The 15163-nt window shown below is 36.4% G+C and overlaps 1 protein-coding gene across 1 annotated transcript in view; it reads right to left on the minus strand.

Annotated features, from left to right (window-relative positions):
• DGKB (diacylglycerol kinase beta) overlaps positions 1-15163 on the minus strand; it is a 208115-nt gene that overhangs the window by 45162 nt on the left and 147790 nt on the right. Inside the window, exon 22 of the mRNA XM_053466113.1 lies at positions 11736-11931. Coding sequence (XP_053322088.1) covers positions 11736-11931 — 196 coding nt within the window. The remainder of the gene's footprint in view (positions 1-11735; positions 11932-15163) is intronic.

A 15163-nucleotide genomic window follows, 5' to 3' on the forward strand; every position in this document is an offset into this window, starting at 1 on the left:
GATAACTTTAATGTTATAATTGCATCTCAGATCTTTAATGTCAAAATGAAATAGTACATATGCAAAAGAAGCATAAAATGTCAGCAAATAGGATATCCCTTTTTTTGGTTGGCCCACTTTCACTGATGAGTTGTCTTTGGGGTTGATCAGCTCTGGCTCGACTCTTATTGCACGGTGACTGATCCCAAACCTCTTGCTATCAATGTCATCTCACTGCCATGTTGCAAAACACAAGCTCACATCAGAAGCTCGCACAATGCTGTAAATTTACATTTCACTATAAAAATAAAAGTAATAATTTCAAGGATGTCATAGCTTGTGGCAGTTTGGACCACAAAGTGTTGCGCACCCATGGAATGGTATTCCAGTAGAAATGGTATGGACAAGCACAATAAATGAATTTACAAATTCCTATTGAATGCAGAAAGCAATCCCGAAAGGCAGATGTACATGAACAGTAGACAAGAGATTGGTCCAACTTAACGGACTGACTGCTTCTCATTTATTATTAAAATCTGCAGTGTTATTCTTTGCTTTAAGTAAGAACATTCAATTAACAGACTTGTGCAGTGGGCACAATCCTATAATAATAAATTGAAATATGCATATAAGTCTGATGATAGGGTAAAACGTAATGTTAACTTATAGTTCGCAAGATATAGGCCGCACAAAGCTAAACATTCCACAGGCATAGCAATTTAACTCCATTCTTCAAATGTCTGTATGTGACACAATAGTACCAAATGGCAGGATTGTAGGGAGAATCAAACATAATTAAAGTTGCTTTTGAATAGCAAATGAAAGTTGTTCTATACTAGCGAGGTCACTTTGAAAATGTTTCTTTGTTTTTTTCACTAAAGTAATTCTTAGTTCGACTAGAACATATCATAATGTAGAAATGCTTATTTAGCTACTCTGATGACTTCCAGAAATGTAAAATTCACTCAACAAATATCTTTTTCTTTGATAAAGTGACAGTGTTTTCAGATTGTCAAGCCAATGAATCTTTGGTTTTGGTGTTTCTTTTCAAAGACAGTTTATAATAGCCATGTAAAATGACACCTCTTTACATGTTATGTTTATTTATCATATGCACAATGGTACAAAGTAGGTAAATGTGAAGTGCTTGGTAAACCAGACCGTAAGCTTCTTTGAGCAGGGCCTTCCTTACCTTTAGTTTCTGTATTGTTTCCATTACTTGTTATGCCCTGTTTACCCATTGTACATAGCTGCATGATATAATGGCACTATATAAATCGATAAATAATCATAGAAATAATTAAAGAAAATATTTGGCAATTGTTACCATTATCTAGATTTGCCATTACCCTTCAGCCAAGGTAATAGTTTTATATGTAATGGTTTTACTGTGATGTGTTTCATATATTGTACCACCAGTTAAGTCTTTTCAGATAGAATAGATGAAAAGAAAAATTGCATGTCATCAGAAAACACATGATTTTTTTCTTTTTGCTATAACACTGGATTGTGCGCTAAATCTTGTTATCCTTGAAGCAGAGAAACATTAGCGGCCTCCATAGACAAAAATGTGTGGCGTTTACAGTTTTCTGTTTCTTTCTATTTTTAGACGTCAAGGAGGGGTAAATCCATTGAGATCAATACAAAACAGTACATAACAGCAAGACTACAAGTTTCTCTTTTTTATTATAAAAAAGTATAAATTAATCCTAACACTAATGGGACAAGTACAACCATTTATCTCTCAAATGTATCCATTTACATGTCCTGAACCAGATTGCTCGTATTACCAAATTTCTGCATTTCAATGAGTACAGACCTATCATCAAAACAATTCAAATAAATACATAAGTGAATAAACATAAGCAGTGGATACAGTGATGCTATCTAAAAGCTTTGAAGGTTACTGATTCCATGAAGGCCAGTGTTCATGAGTATTAATTCAAGTATATCACTCTTTTTCTATAAGCATGGTGCCCAACACATCAAGTGGGCCACATGACGCTGCCATCTAAAGCTCTACTGACCTGGTACTTTTTGAATTTCGAAAAACATCACTCTGGAAAAGGTTCTAATTTGCCCTGAGGAACCTTAACATAAGTGCCTGAAACTGACCTTTCAAAAAAAATAATGCCCATTATATGACAATATCCAATGTGTTTGCAGACTGTTATTTCACGTACCTATATTCCTCTTAGTCAAGCAAATACTGCACCAATCAGTCACTTTTGACAAAAATACACATCAGTTATAAATTTTGGTCTGAATCAATAGTAGAATAGCAGGCAAGATGGAAAACCAAGACAGTTAATCCGTTATATGACAGACACAGCTCATACAAAGTAATGAAATACAAGAATGGGTACATTCGTAACACAGTGGGTAAAGTAAGTTAGAAAATACAAACTAGCCGCCAAAGTATGAACAGAGCAATTAGATGAACATTAGATTAAGTCAGGTGAAGGGCAATACAATGTCAGTGTACAGATGATTAGCTGTCTTGAATCATTTTGATGATGTGATGACTGGCCACACAAAGCTTTTATACCTTTTCAGGAAAGCAATAAAAAAAACAAAGACCTAATGATAAAAATACACTTGGCTTTATGACAGGTTGCGTATCTTTTGCCTTTGATCTGGACTCAGTTAAGGAAGTCAGTTTTAGAAAGAGTCTTATCTTTTCCTCCTTGCTTGAGCCATTATCAAGATTTTCATTGCTGTGCTTTTTCGCATCATCACATATTTTATAGTGATTCATATTTTAATATATATATATAAACAATATGAAATGTAAAAAGATAGATTGGTTTGAATGCTACCATTTGTCTTATTAAATTCTTATCAACCCAAGAACTAAGTTGTAGCACACTTCCTGTTCTCTATGTACCCTAAAATGGGACAGTGTACAAAAAAGTGTAACAAATCTAAAATTCTTTAAAACATATCTGGATTTCCCAAAAAGCACATGGTCTGCCTTTCAGGCACACTGCGGGAGCTGAAAGGGTTGATGCTTTCAGCCGGTCCATGTTCTACCCATTTTGTAACAAGATCCACTTGTGGTCATGCTTCACATAAAATGTTACACCTACAGTTTAATTGATTTGGTTAATTTTTTGGTCAGTTTGGGATTCTGTCTGATTTCCTTTCCTGAAGTTACATCATTTCTCCTCACCCTTACCCTTACAAAGGCTGGGTTTCTTTTCAAAATAATTATCATCTTAACAGTGGGGATGAAAAATTATACAGATCTTGAGAAAATGAAGATGTATAGTATATTAACTTGTAAACAATGGAATATATCTGTAAATACATATATAACAAACGGATGTGTATATGTGACACCAGGGAATGCACGTGTGAACAGAATTATCATTGAGAGAAAACTGATATTAGAATCGATTTTGTGATTCGAGTAACAGTTACAGTGGCGTAATTGCGACTACTTGTCCACTCTCTCCCTGCATACCGATCTTAGGAGCAGCCTCACTTTTACTGCATTTGTGCTTTTCTGGTGCTGGTCTGACCTGGAACCCCTGGGGGGCCGGCACAGGGAGGCAGGAACGCAGTGGGGTCACATCACGTTACCTGACCCCGATGTTAAAGTGCTTGCATAGTGTGCGAGCTCCAAAGAGGTAAGCTGCAGGTGAGGTAAGGGGGTGCCAGAGGGAGTATGTATGTATGTATGTATGAATTACTGCACGTATTTATGTGTGTAAGTGTTTATGCTGGCATTGATGTGTATGTTTTTAGGGGGCAAAGATGGCACAAGCTGGCTGTTTTGGGACAACGATGGAACAGGCAAACTGTTTTGTGGCAGCAAAAAGTAGAGTGGGCTCTACGACAAATATGGATGGCACAAACAGGCTATTTGGGGGCAAAGATGGCACAAACAAGCTGTTTGGGGATACTGACAAACTGTTCGGTGGCAAAGTTGACTCTGACATGCTTTCTTGGGGCGAAGATGGCACAAAAAAACTGTTTGCGGCTGAGGTGGCACTGTGGTTTCTAGTTATGCTTCTGAACAGCTACAAAGAAAAATAAAATGAATTGAAATTGAAACCTTACATTGTTAAATTTAATTGATGTTCTAATAAAGCAGGTCACTGATTTTATTATGCATGTTTCTTTGCCAGCATACAGAAAATTCACTCAGATGAGTACTTGTTTTGCAAATGCATTATAGGCTTAAGAGTTTATTTAGTTATTTTTAGCGTAATCATGTTATCACAAACTAGAGTATAGACACAATTTTAAAATTCATTAGAAGCTCCTTAAGTTGAGGCGTGTATAAAATAAGATCCCCCTATGCATGCTCTCAGATAAAAAAAGGGAAAATAAAAATTCTCCACCAATATAAATAATTCATGTTTGGATGGGCTGAATTCTAGTGTTTTAGAAGGTGCCAACAGATGGTTTACATTTATAGAAAGCGCATGCTGACTTCCAAAGAGAAATTAAAATGCATAAAGTATATCATTAGTAGATTCAAAGCTCAAATATGTTTATGATGTGAATTTAGATCTTCCCAGGTGAATAATTTTCAAACAGAGATTTGCTAATTAAAGAGTACAATAAATAGCCCTCTATTTAATAGTATAGAGATTCACAAACAATGTGTACCAACCATAATTGACATTATATGTAAATTTTGCATGAAAAAAAGGTCAATGTGCCAACAGCACATGGGGAATGACTACATGGTGGTTGGCCTTTAAATTAACAGCAATTTATTATTTGTAGTAATGTATTGAAGGTGGTCTGACCCAACGTTATTGTTTAAGAGGCTGCGATTTATAAATAATTGGTGAGAGATTTAAAATTTTGGGCACTCACTTCGACTTATTCAGGTCACTGGAGCCTCATAACTCAGCAGTGTCATCAAAGGTCCTTTATTATGCTCACTTGTTTTGTGAATTTTGACTTATCATCACAAAATCAGTAGTGGCCTACACACAAAGACGCATAAAGGAGCCTCTCAACAATGCTGGTATATATTTATCAGGGACTTATTTTCCAATTCTTCAACAGTAAGTTATCTATGATCTAACTTACTATGGCTAACTTTTTTCTGTCGTCCTTCCCAGCTCTTCAGAACCACACTCCGCAGAACCAGACCCAAGCATCTTAAAGTATATAGGGATGTTGAAGTGCATAGATTTTACTACACATTGTTGAACTTTGCATCTGAAGCTTTGACAAAGTCATCAAAAGGCTAACCAATAGCCTTTAAACACAGCACAGGTTGGAAATTCATGGGCCTACGTGCTTTACCTACACCTTTTTCAAACTTTATAAATCTCTTCAGCACAGGACAGGAACACCTCTAGCTCATGTAAATGAACCTAGGAACGGCGTCTCGCCAATGACTCCATATGCTCATTATGGGTCATAAATAAAAATCCTCCACTGTATAGAATCTCTTGACCCTAAAATCATTAAACACATAGAACGTCAAATTCATTCAACATTACCTAAAGAAGCAACTTTTTTCACATTTTACCAACGTTGCACATATTTTTTTTTAGCAGGCTGTTTTACTTATACTCACTTGGTGTTTTAAACAAATACCGATTTTTTTTCTATTTATAATTTCACTTCCGATTAAATGAAGCATTAAATAATGCTGAGAACAGCTGGCAGAAAAGCTATTTTTATGGTATTCCTGACAGAACATTCACAGAAAATGTAAATATTGATACATGAAAAAGAGATTTTAGCTATGCATCTCCAAATGAGACCAACCTAAGAATTTACCATCTGCGTAGTTTGCCAGACTGAGTACAACCGTGAGTGTTATCGAACAAACTACTGTAATTTGGGTTGCCATCACCTACTGCGTTTTCTACCCTTCTGGAAGCAGAGGAGGGATAGCATATAATCTACCAGCAGAAAATAACAAATGTCAATGAGTTTTGTAAGGGGAGTAATTATATTTTACAGAGTTAAAATATACCATAGGAGGCCATTGTGGAAGATGTATGCAGCTGTGGACATTTAGCCTACCTCTGCTTAACAACAGGTAAAAATGCATCACACTAATGCTAACTCTCCTATACAACATGGATGGTCAGCAAGTTATAATTTCTTTCTTCATTTTTTAATGTTCTCTAGCTGTGGCCAACTCTGACAGCACTGGATGTTTTGGGCAGAGCTGTAACTAGAAACCACAGGGCTCTGGTGCTAAAATTGTCCCTGACCCAGCATTTCCTCAAGCCACATGTCCCACAGTGCCACTGTTTCCCCCATAAATCTTGTCTGTGACATTCTTGTCCCCAAGCAGCTTGTTAGTGTCCCCAAACAGCTTATCTGTGCCATATGTGTCCTGAAACAGCTTGTCAGTACCTCCAAATAGCTTGTCCGTGCCGTATTTTTTCCCAAACAGCTTGTCAGTGTCCCCAGCTTGTTGCACCATCTTTGTCCCAAACAACTGGGTAGTGCCCCAAACAGCTTGTTATTGCTGTATTTGCAACTAAACAGCCTGTCTGTGCCCCTGCCCATACCATTAACCTGCAGAAGTGGTGTGTCTCTCTTCCTTTGTGTTGTGTGCAGACTGATCCAGGAAGGGCTGAAACCTTTTGGTCTGGATTAATGGCAAGCAAAGGCAAGTGGCCCTATTGGCCACCTCGATAAAATACACAATGGCACACCTTATACACACATACATACACAACTATTCTACATGCTAATACACATACTAATATACAACCACTTTAACACACACATATACACACCCATGCTAACATGCACCTTTAACATGCTTTACCTTGGAATCAATGTTAGTGACTTTTCTATATACTGGGGAATAGTACTTTGAAAGTCTAGTGACTAAAAAGCAATTAAGGTTGCCTCATTACACTGTCCAATGCATTCAAGAAGTCCATAATGTACCAGTAGCTTTTGTCTTACTAGGATCCATCCCTCAACTTTGAGGGCAAAAACGTTAACTATATATATCCTATAGGCTGGCATATCCTCTAGAGATGACAAAATTGTTAAGCTCCCAATGAGGAAATGAGCTTAAGAGTATTTACATTAGGTAGATTAATAATAACCTCTGCAAGATTTCACTGATGACTGACGACTACTAAATCCATAATGTATTTGGTGTTTCTAATATTATAACTGTTGAAATCCATGGCCTCAAAGATAAAAGGGAAATAAGTTTATACTAAATTGCTACCGGTAATTGGAAAGCGCATAGATTTCAACATTTGTACATTTTAGCTCCAGACCACAATTTACAAACACAGGGCACAAGAGTCTCAACACAGAACAACGTTACTGACATTACTAATTTATCAAGTGCTAAAAGCAACTAAACTGAGGATCTAAGGCAGACAATGGAAGCTGTTGATGGAAAAGAGACTCTTGACATTTAAAGAAACCATAGTGAAGTGATCATCCCAATTACAGATTATAGAAAACATAAGTTCAAGTATGCAGATGGCTATTGGAATGCATATAGACAGCTAAAAATAATCAAAGCTATGCAGAGTCCTGATATAGCATTTTAGCTGTGGTGATATAAAGGCCATAGTGACTTTTACCAAAGTTAAGGTCTTCTGACCAATCCTCAATGGTGTCACCTTTGGGGGGGGAATCCTTGAGAATTGTCATCGTTGCTCGGTGATCATGGTTTCCTCTTATTGCTCATGCCAAAATGTATGTGAAACTGTTACTGTGAAATTGTCACATTTACACTGTATATGTACCTTGCTGTAAGTCTGTTTCATTCCTTTGTCTCACAGCCTTTCATTTAACTGTAATTACAAGGTAGACTAATGCCGTTTTTGTGAAGCGTGATCAGTGGTTCACGGTCAAGAGAGCGTCATGGATTCCTGTACACAGGAAGAATGAATACCAAATTATCACACCTGCTTTTTGCTCCAATCTCAGGGTCACACCGTCTGGAGCTGCCTCATTCATACTCTACTTTGATCTGATGATACCTAAGACTCCTAATGAGTGCTTTTGCTATCAGTATGTCATGGTATGATATCCCTGTTTGAATGGATGTGACTCAATTAAGTGTATTTTTATATAATGACAAGATTTCCATGATGACAGGTATTATTGCCATTTGGTTAACACATTTCATGAGTCGCTACATAGAATCTGCATAATAGGCCATTAAACAGTTAATATTTTTAAAATGGCATGGCCTTGATGTGTAATTCTAAAAATATCCTCATCATTTTCATTTCATTTTTCCTGTTTAATGGGTTCATTCATTTCAAATAAACAGAGACGAACCAGTACAAGGGAAAGTGAAATGTGACACCACAACCCAACCTTAATATACTGTAAATTAATATGTATATGTTGGTCGCCCAATAAGAGTTTATTCCCTTGAATACCCTGTATGGATAATTGGAACTAATAACGGGCCTTCCCCTCACCAATCCATTATGAAAACCTCTGTCTGGAAAGGATAGTGTTGGACTCTCATGGGTCATGGCCTGCACATGAGTGAGCAGTTTTGTTGTAACTAACCTGCAGATGCTTGATATAGTACATGAGATAAATATTGCTCCCGTTCCTTATCGATTATTTTTAAATCATTTCACAAACAGATTAGTTGAAACTGCTGTAGAGTTTCTAAAAGTCACAGCAGATGTCATCCCTTGTTATGTATTTTACTACACTATATATAATGACATACCACTTTTGTCTTCAATCCAGATGTCACTTATTGATGAGAACATTTGATCTGCAGGTGCATTAGTGTCTTTTATATGCCAAAACAAATTCAGCACAGAAAATAAGATTTGAGGAGGTAATGCTATTTTAGTCTTTTAAGGAAAGCATCTCAATTGTTGTCACACAGGTGACAACAAAATTTAAATCAATGACAATGTTTCAAAACTGGGACAATTTTCTTCAAGTGGCACTTATGTGAGCGCTATGGAATACTAGCTAGAAAATACCTGGTATACATTTATATAATAGGATAAGCACATAACACCATGGGTTCTACCAGTGTAAATGTTTAAATATAATGTATGTAGATACACTAACATTATAACAGCAGGATGAATTGCATTAGGTATTCGCTTTTAGGAAAGATTTAAACGTCTCTGTGACCAAAGATCTGCCAATATCACACAGCTTCTATGTCTTCTTTAATAGGTTAAATTGTTATACAAACATACATACATACAGCACCAATCGATGACAAATAATAGCAACAGGATGATGGAACCTGAATGCCGTAGGCTCTACTTCTTAAAACCATGGGAGAGACAGTAGAGCATCAAAGTGTAGGTAGGGGTGGAGGGTAGATGGTAAGATAGAGGTCTCCGTGTTTTTTGTACCCTTTTACAATATCAGCTATAGTGAAGTGATTACCTTCTATGGCAAAGATATATCAATAGATCTCATGTACCCACTACATGATACAAGAATTCCCAAGAGGCCCTCTTGTAGAAGTCATGTGGTTAAAACACATGTTCCTGTCTCATGTTTCGCTTAAACCTAATGTGAATACATATTTAGAATATATATTAGAATGAGAATATATATTAGAATTAGAATAAAGAAAGCATCGATTTCTTACAAAGTCCATTAAAAATAACAATAGAGCTAAAGGTACCATTATGTGAATTGAATTCACAATTGCCCTGAACTAGGTGTCTGCTGATGGCTTAACTTAAATTGGCTTGCCCACTGCTACAGTAATGAAAAATATTCCTAAAGAGCAGTTTTCATAAATTATTTTTTTTATTATTGTAACAAACCTCTGTATAAGGCATAACGTATACTTCTATAAGGTAGTGTTTCATCTGGAAAAATAATATAAAAGGAAAAGGTGCACACTATTGAACGTCTCTATAAAACAGAAAATCGAAGTATTGAGAGCTCTGTATTAAAGAAAATCATGGTACAACATGCTCAAATTGCTGTGATTATTTGAAGTGGTGTTGGAAAGACCAGCCTGAAATAGAAATATTTGGCAGATTCAGAGGCTGTTCCATCCTTCCAAAAGGCAATCAGATGCTGTTTTAGCCTATTTAAATATACATTTTAATGGAAACAATGTTATCATTTCCCAATTTACGAGCGTTATTGTGCAGAGAATAAATTCTTACGGCCTATAATCAAAAGTGTTTTTTTAGAACAATAAAGAGATAATTCTTGGCTAAATAATTTCACCTTTTGACCCTAATGAGAATCACAATACATGATTAAAAAAAAATCTGTTTTAATTTGCATTATAGCACAATGGTAAGCAAAATAGCCTATGCGTTGGGAAGAACTATGGAAAAATAAATATTTTTACATGGAGTATTTAATACAATGCTGCACATAGTGATGGAGTTTAACACTAAAAACATTTATTTTGTTTTGTTCCAATGAACAACCTTTATCTGCAGACCAGGACAGTGCCATTATTGTCAGTCATACGATGTTTGGGTTGACTTGGCCATCTCAAGCACCACACTGAGCTGTTTACGGAAATGCCGCCTTTTGCAACGAAATCCTTAACTCCATAGACTTCCATTAGTTAGGGTGTGTGTCTGGGTAACTGAGACGGAGCCACTTGATTGTTTACCACAAGGCAGTTTACATACCTGTGAAATCTCCAGGTATGACCCCTGGGGGGTGGGGGGGGGCTGGCTGAAAGTAAATCATATGAGATTGAGTAGCCAGAGATTATATTTTGGACTGTTTAGATTTACATGTTATGGTATGATTTGCAGAACTGCTCTTATGACATAGTATTCTTTTTTTATTTTATACATGTGGATACATAACCAATTATCTATAAATATGGGGTGGAAGATAATCATTTGCTAGGCGTTCAGAGAAGAATGGAGTTAGAAACTCAAAAACTTTACTTAGCACATGTGAGTAGTCACTTACATGGCTCTCTTTCAGCTCTTAGTATGTTGGAATAGGACCTAAACATATTCTCAAAAACATATCATCAAAGTCCATGTCTTCTAATACTTCATGAAGGTGTCTATGCAAAGTTTCTCATAAACATCTGTTGCTATCTTCAGGCATCAGAATCTCAACTGCATCTTTCATAACCAATCCAAAATGTTTAGTCATTCAAATCATGTGAAGCTCCAGGACATTTATTAAATAATTACATTTCCCTAAGCAGCAACAAATCCCGTGTTTGGTTTTCCCCGAAACAAGGCACCTTGTCCTAAAGAAAACAGACTTCATTTGAATGAAGTGTGTTATTAGAGTTTCTCATAAACAGAAAAATATTAGCTTTCAGGATGATCTCTCTACAATTTAGTTCTTCCCATAATTCCCATTTTTTCTTAATGAAACACACAAATATACTGATTCAGTTTTTTTAGGCTTCTTGGAATTGCTCATCTCATTCTATAAAGGAATTTACTGCACTGTTTATTATTAAGGCTACAGACCCAGAAGCAAATGGTTAGTTTCCTTTTGCCATCATTTATCATAACCCAAATATCTGTGAAACTATTGACATCTAACAGACCGTCCAACTGAAATATTAAAAGTTCATCTTAAATGCAGAGTCACAGACAGAGGCAATACTTGACCAGAGTAGCAGGTCAAGAGCATGGTAGCCTCTGTGCCACATTATCAGGGGCAGGTTGCCCTATTGGGCTCCCTGGTGGACTGAAGCTCAATGGGCAAGTAGGCAATGTAGTGATATAATGCCTGGCCACCTCTTCTTATGGGTACAAGATGTTTACATTTGGCTCAGACAAAATTTTATAGTCAAACAGTTAAACCAGCACATATGAGATATTCAAGAGTTACTGCACCTTGTACTGTAAATTTTAACTCTTTTGCATCTGTTACTGTTGTCCTCTTGTCTGAATTCTTCTTCCCAGCTCGGCGATTACTTCTTCTCTTCTTGGTTTCACCCCACAGATTGGACCCGCCATGCATGCTTGGGATGTTCAGGATAGCAATGCCCTCCAGAGAAATATTGCTAAGGTCCATCAGAAGTCCATCACACTATAAAAAATGACATTGGTTTAACACGCTTTTTAGCATACTGCTGAAAAGAACATTCTTTAAAAATCAAATAAGACTTTGAAATCAAATAAGAAGGATAGACTCTTGTTATAGATACATTTAAAGGGTTTGACAACACTAAAATTGATATACTAAGACAAAACAATAAACTGCAGTGTATACAAGATTTCTGGTCTTCCCATTCACTATTCATGCTACATTGTTGGATGGGTCCTTAATATTTGTTTCTAACTTATATTTTTTTCGTTAGGACAAAAATTAGACTGGGGGTTTGAGATCATTGCTGGTTTAGTCCTTATTTTTTTTTCTCCCTACAGATTGCACCCTGTGTGTGCCAATCTCATAGCACCCAAGGGATGGACTTCCAAAGATGCCCCCAAAGGGTCATTTATTGGAACTTGAATGAGGGGTGAGGCAAAGCTGGGGTCTTTGCCTCCCAAAGGGTTTTTTTTTAATACTAATTAATCCCATCCCCATGACCAGTGGGGCCTTATACCTCTGAGGCCTTTCATTCCTTATTTAATGTAGTGGGAGGGAAACTATATTGGAAGTTTCAAATATGCATGCTGGAGACTTACAAATGACGGAATCTACCAGTTGTTTTGTGTTAACATATGAGGGCATGCGACTGGAGTTGAGTCTTCACTTAACTGACCATTCCACTTCTTACTGAAAAGACCCAAATTTAATTTTCTATGATAGAAATTGAGCTCTCAGGGCACACATGATGTTAGTCCGCAGCTCTTTCGTGTTCCTACGCACACAGTATTTCTTTTCTACCACGAATGTGTGTTTGCTATACATGCTCAAGGTGTGGGTGTATATTTCTACAACAGTTTTCATCTGCTAATAAACATGGATGTCAAACAGTGTAAATAAGCCCAGATATGTTAGATTCAACCCCTTAAACAAGCATGCTAATGAGCTTTTAAATAGTCTTTACGTGACTTTTAGCTGTAACACTGCATTACCACGTTTAACACTCATTATAAGACCTATTATTATGTCCTGGGGCAATATCTACATGATATATATATATATATATATATATATATATATATACATTACATAGATTGTTATCATGTGCTTTTCAAGTAAAATATGATCTTTATATTACGTCTGCTCCTGTCAGGTAACCTGCATCTGCTAAATCTGAGTGTGGAAAAATGAAAAAGGATACAGAACAATGGAACAGTAGTGAAAATAATGGTTTCTGTTATGTCCAATGAATCGTCATATTAAATATCACTGATTCATGATAAATATCTACACACCTGATCAAACAGTAAGCAACTATATATAGACTGAACTACTACAGCAATCAGAACACCAGGAAGATTTTTAGCAGTTGCAAAGGCATTTAAGGAAATGGCCAACAAAATGTTCTTTTCGACACGGAAATAGCTTTACTTCCTGAATCTCCCGATACATTAGTATTGCTGGATATATTTCAGGACATCGCTATGGCCATTTTTTCATATTACAGGGAGCTTTATAGGCTATGAACATAAATAAACCATAAAGATGGAATAAGAAGATAATGTAAATTTTGCATTACGCTAATATGTTCTACAAGTAAAAATAAGTTCCAGTTGATATATGCTTGCCATCTTTCACTGCAAAATGTATGCGAGCAAGACAATAATTACATTAAAAAAATATATATATTTGGAAAGCAATGCTATAATACAAACTTTCTATTGAGGTTTAATGTTTTTTATAAAGTGATATAGAGTATAGGGTACATGCTCTTTAGCTCCAAGACCAAACAGTCTATGTTTATGTAAAGCATGTTGACAGTAGGTAACACAGTATATGAGTATGACTTTCCCTGATTTAAAGCTCTAGGAATTAGGCTGTGTCTATTATTATTATATTTGTACTCTGGGTTTGTGTTGTTTTGTTACAATCTGTGGGGCGGCAGCTTGCCAGGTATCCAGGGGGTTAATGTGGTGGTAAGTGAATTGTTGGTAATAACTGGTGGGAGGTTCTTGGCTGTCAGTGCTGGGAACCTCAGGTCAAGGTGGGGGCATCCGGGTATGTCCCTTCCTTAAGTGGTATTTGGTTATGGTACCTGGATTACTTGGCAAGCTTGGCGTGTTTATTGTGTTTATTGTATATATTTACATGTTTATGTTTTGGGTCATTGTTCTTGTTAACGCACCTACGTTTATTGTTTCAGGTTTTGGCGTGACAATGACTCTAATAAATAAAGTTGGCTTTGGCCTTTTCTTATCCATATTCAATGGTGTGTGGTGTCATTATTGGGGTTAATGGGGGGTTAAGCCTAGCCCAGAAAATCGAGACTACAACAGTCATCATCTTTCTCTCTAAAATAGAACTTCTCAGCAACATATGTTTGTAAAGATATTGGACCTGTTTGCTTTGGACCCAAACTCACATGGAACAACTGAACATAGAACGTGGCTAGTTTTGACTCCTGTCAGACTTTACCTCTATACCATGGGGCCCAATTTCTTAGCATACCTTTATTCCAGGGAACACATGTGCACTAAAACTATTATGTCTTCTAGGCTCTATGTTATGACTATGTTATGACTTTATTTTTCTCTCAACTTTTCTTAATCTTAATAAAACTGATACCCAGGAGACCTAATAGTCTTATTTTTAAAAGGCGTTAGGAATCATATTACGCAAACACACTGAGCTGTGACTTCACACCCATAAGGTAACTCTAAATCAGTCCCAGTGTTCACAGCTTTTAAGTAAACTCTGCCGGCAGAGAACTAGAAAAAAAGAGTCTACAGATATAAATGTATGGGAAGATATATTTTTTCAAGGCCTACGTCTAGGGAGGTTAAAATAGCTATAGACATAGTTGAACCTGCATTCTGCCTGTTTCCCTACCTGATGAGATTTCAGAGTGGGTACTCACATTTAAGCAGATTTACATTGGCATTTGTTAAATGTATATTTTCATTTAATTAAATATATTAATTTAGTAGCATTTCAGAGTTATTCCTATAAATTGCACCAAACTTTAACTTTTTAAGAAAATACAGAACCAAACTTAATCAGTGTGTCAAAATGATCTAAGCAAAGGAGCCAGAGCCCAAGAAAAGCATGGGTGCTTTTTAGGTCTAGTTTGTTTTCAGTAGTCTTTTGCTGTTGTAGATATCTGCATTCCCATGTGTGCAAACCATATAACACTGTTTACAGATCTGCTCCTCATCCCAAAAGACAGCACCAG

This window comes from Spea bombifrons, chromosome 5, assembly GCF_027358695.1.
Source record: "Spea bombifrons isolate aSpeBom1 chromosome 5, aSpeBom1.2.pri, whole genome shotgun sequence".
NCBI lineage: Eukaryota > Metazoa > Chordata > Amphibia > Anura > Pelobatidae > Spea > Spea bombifrons.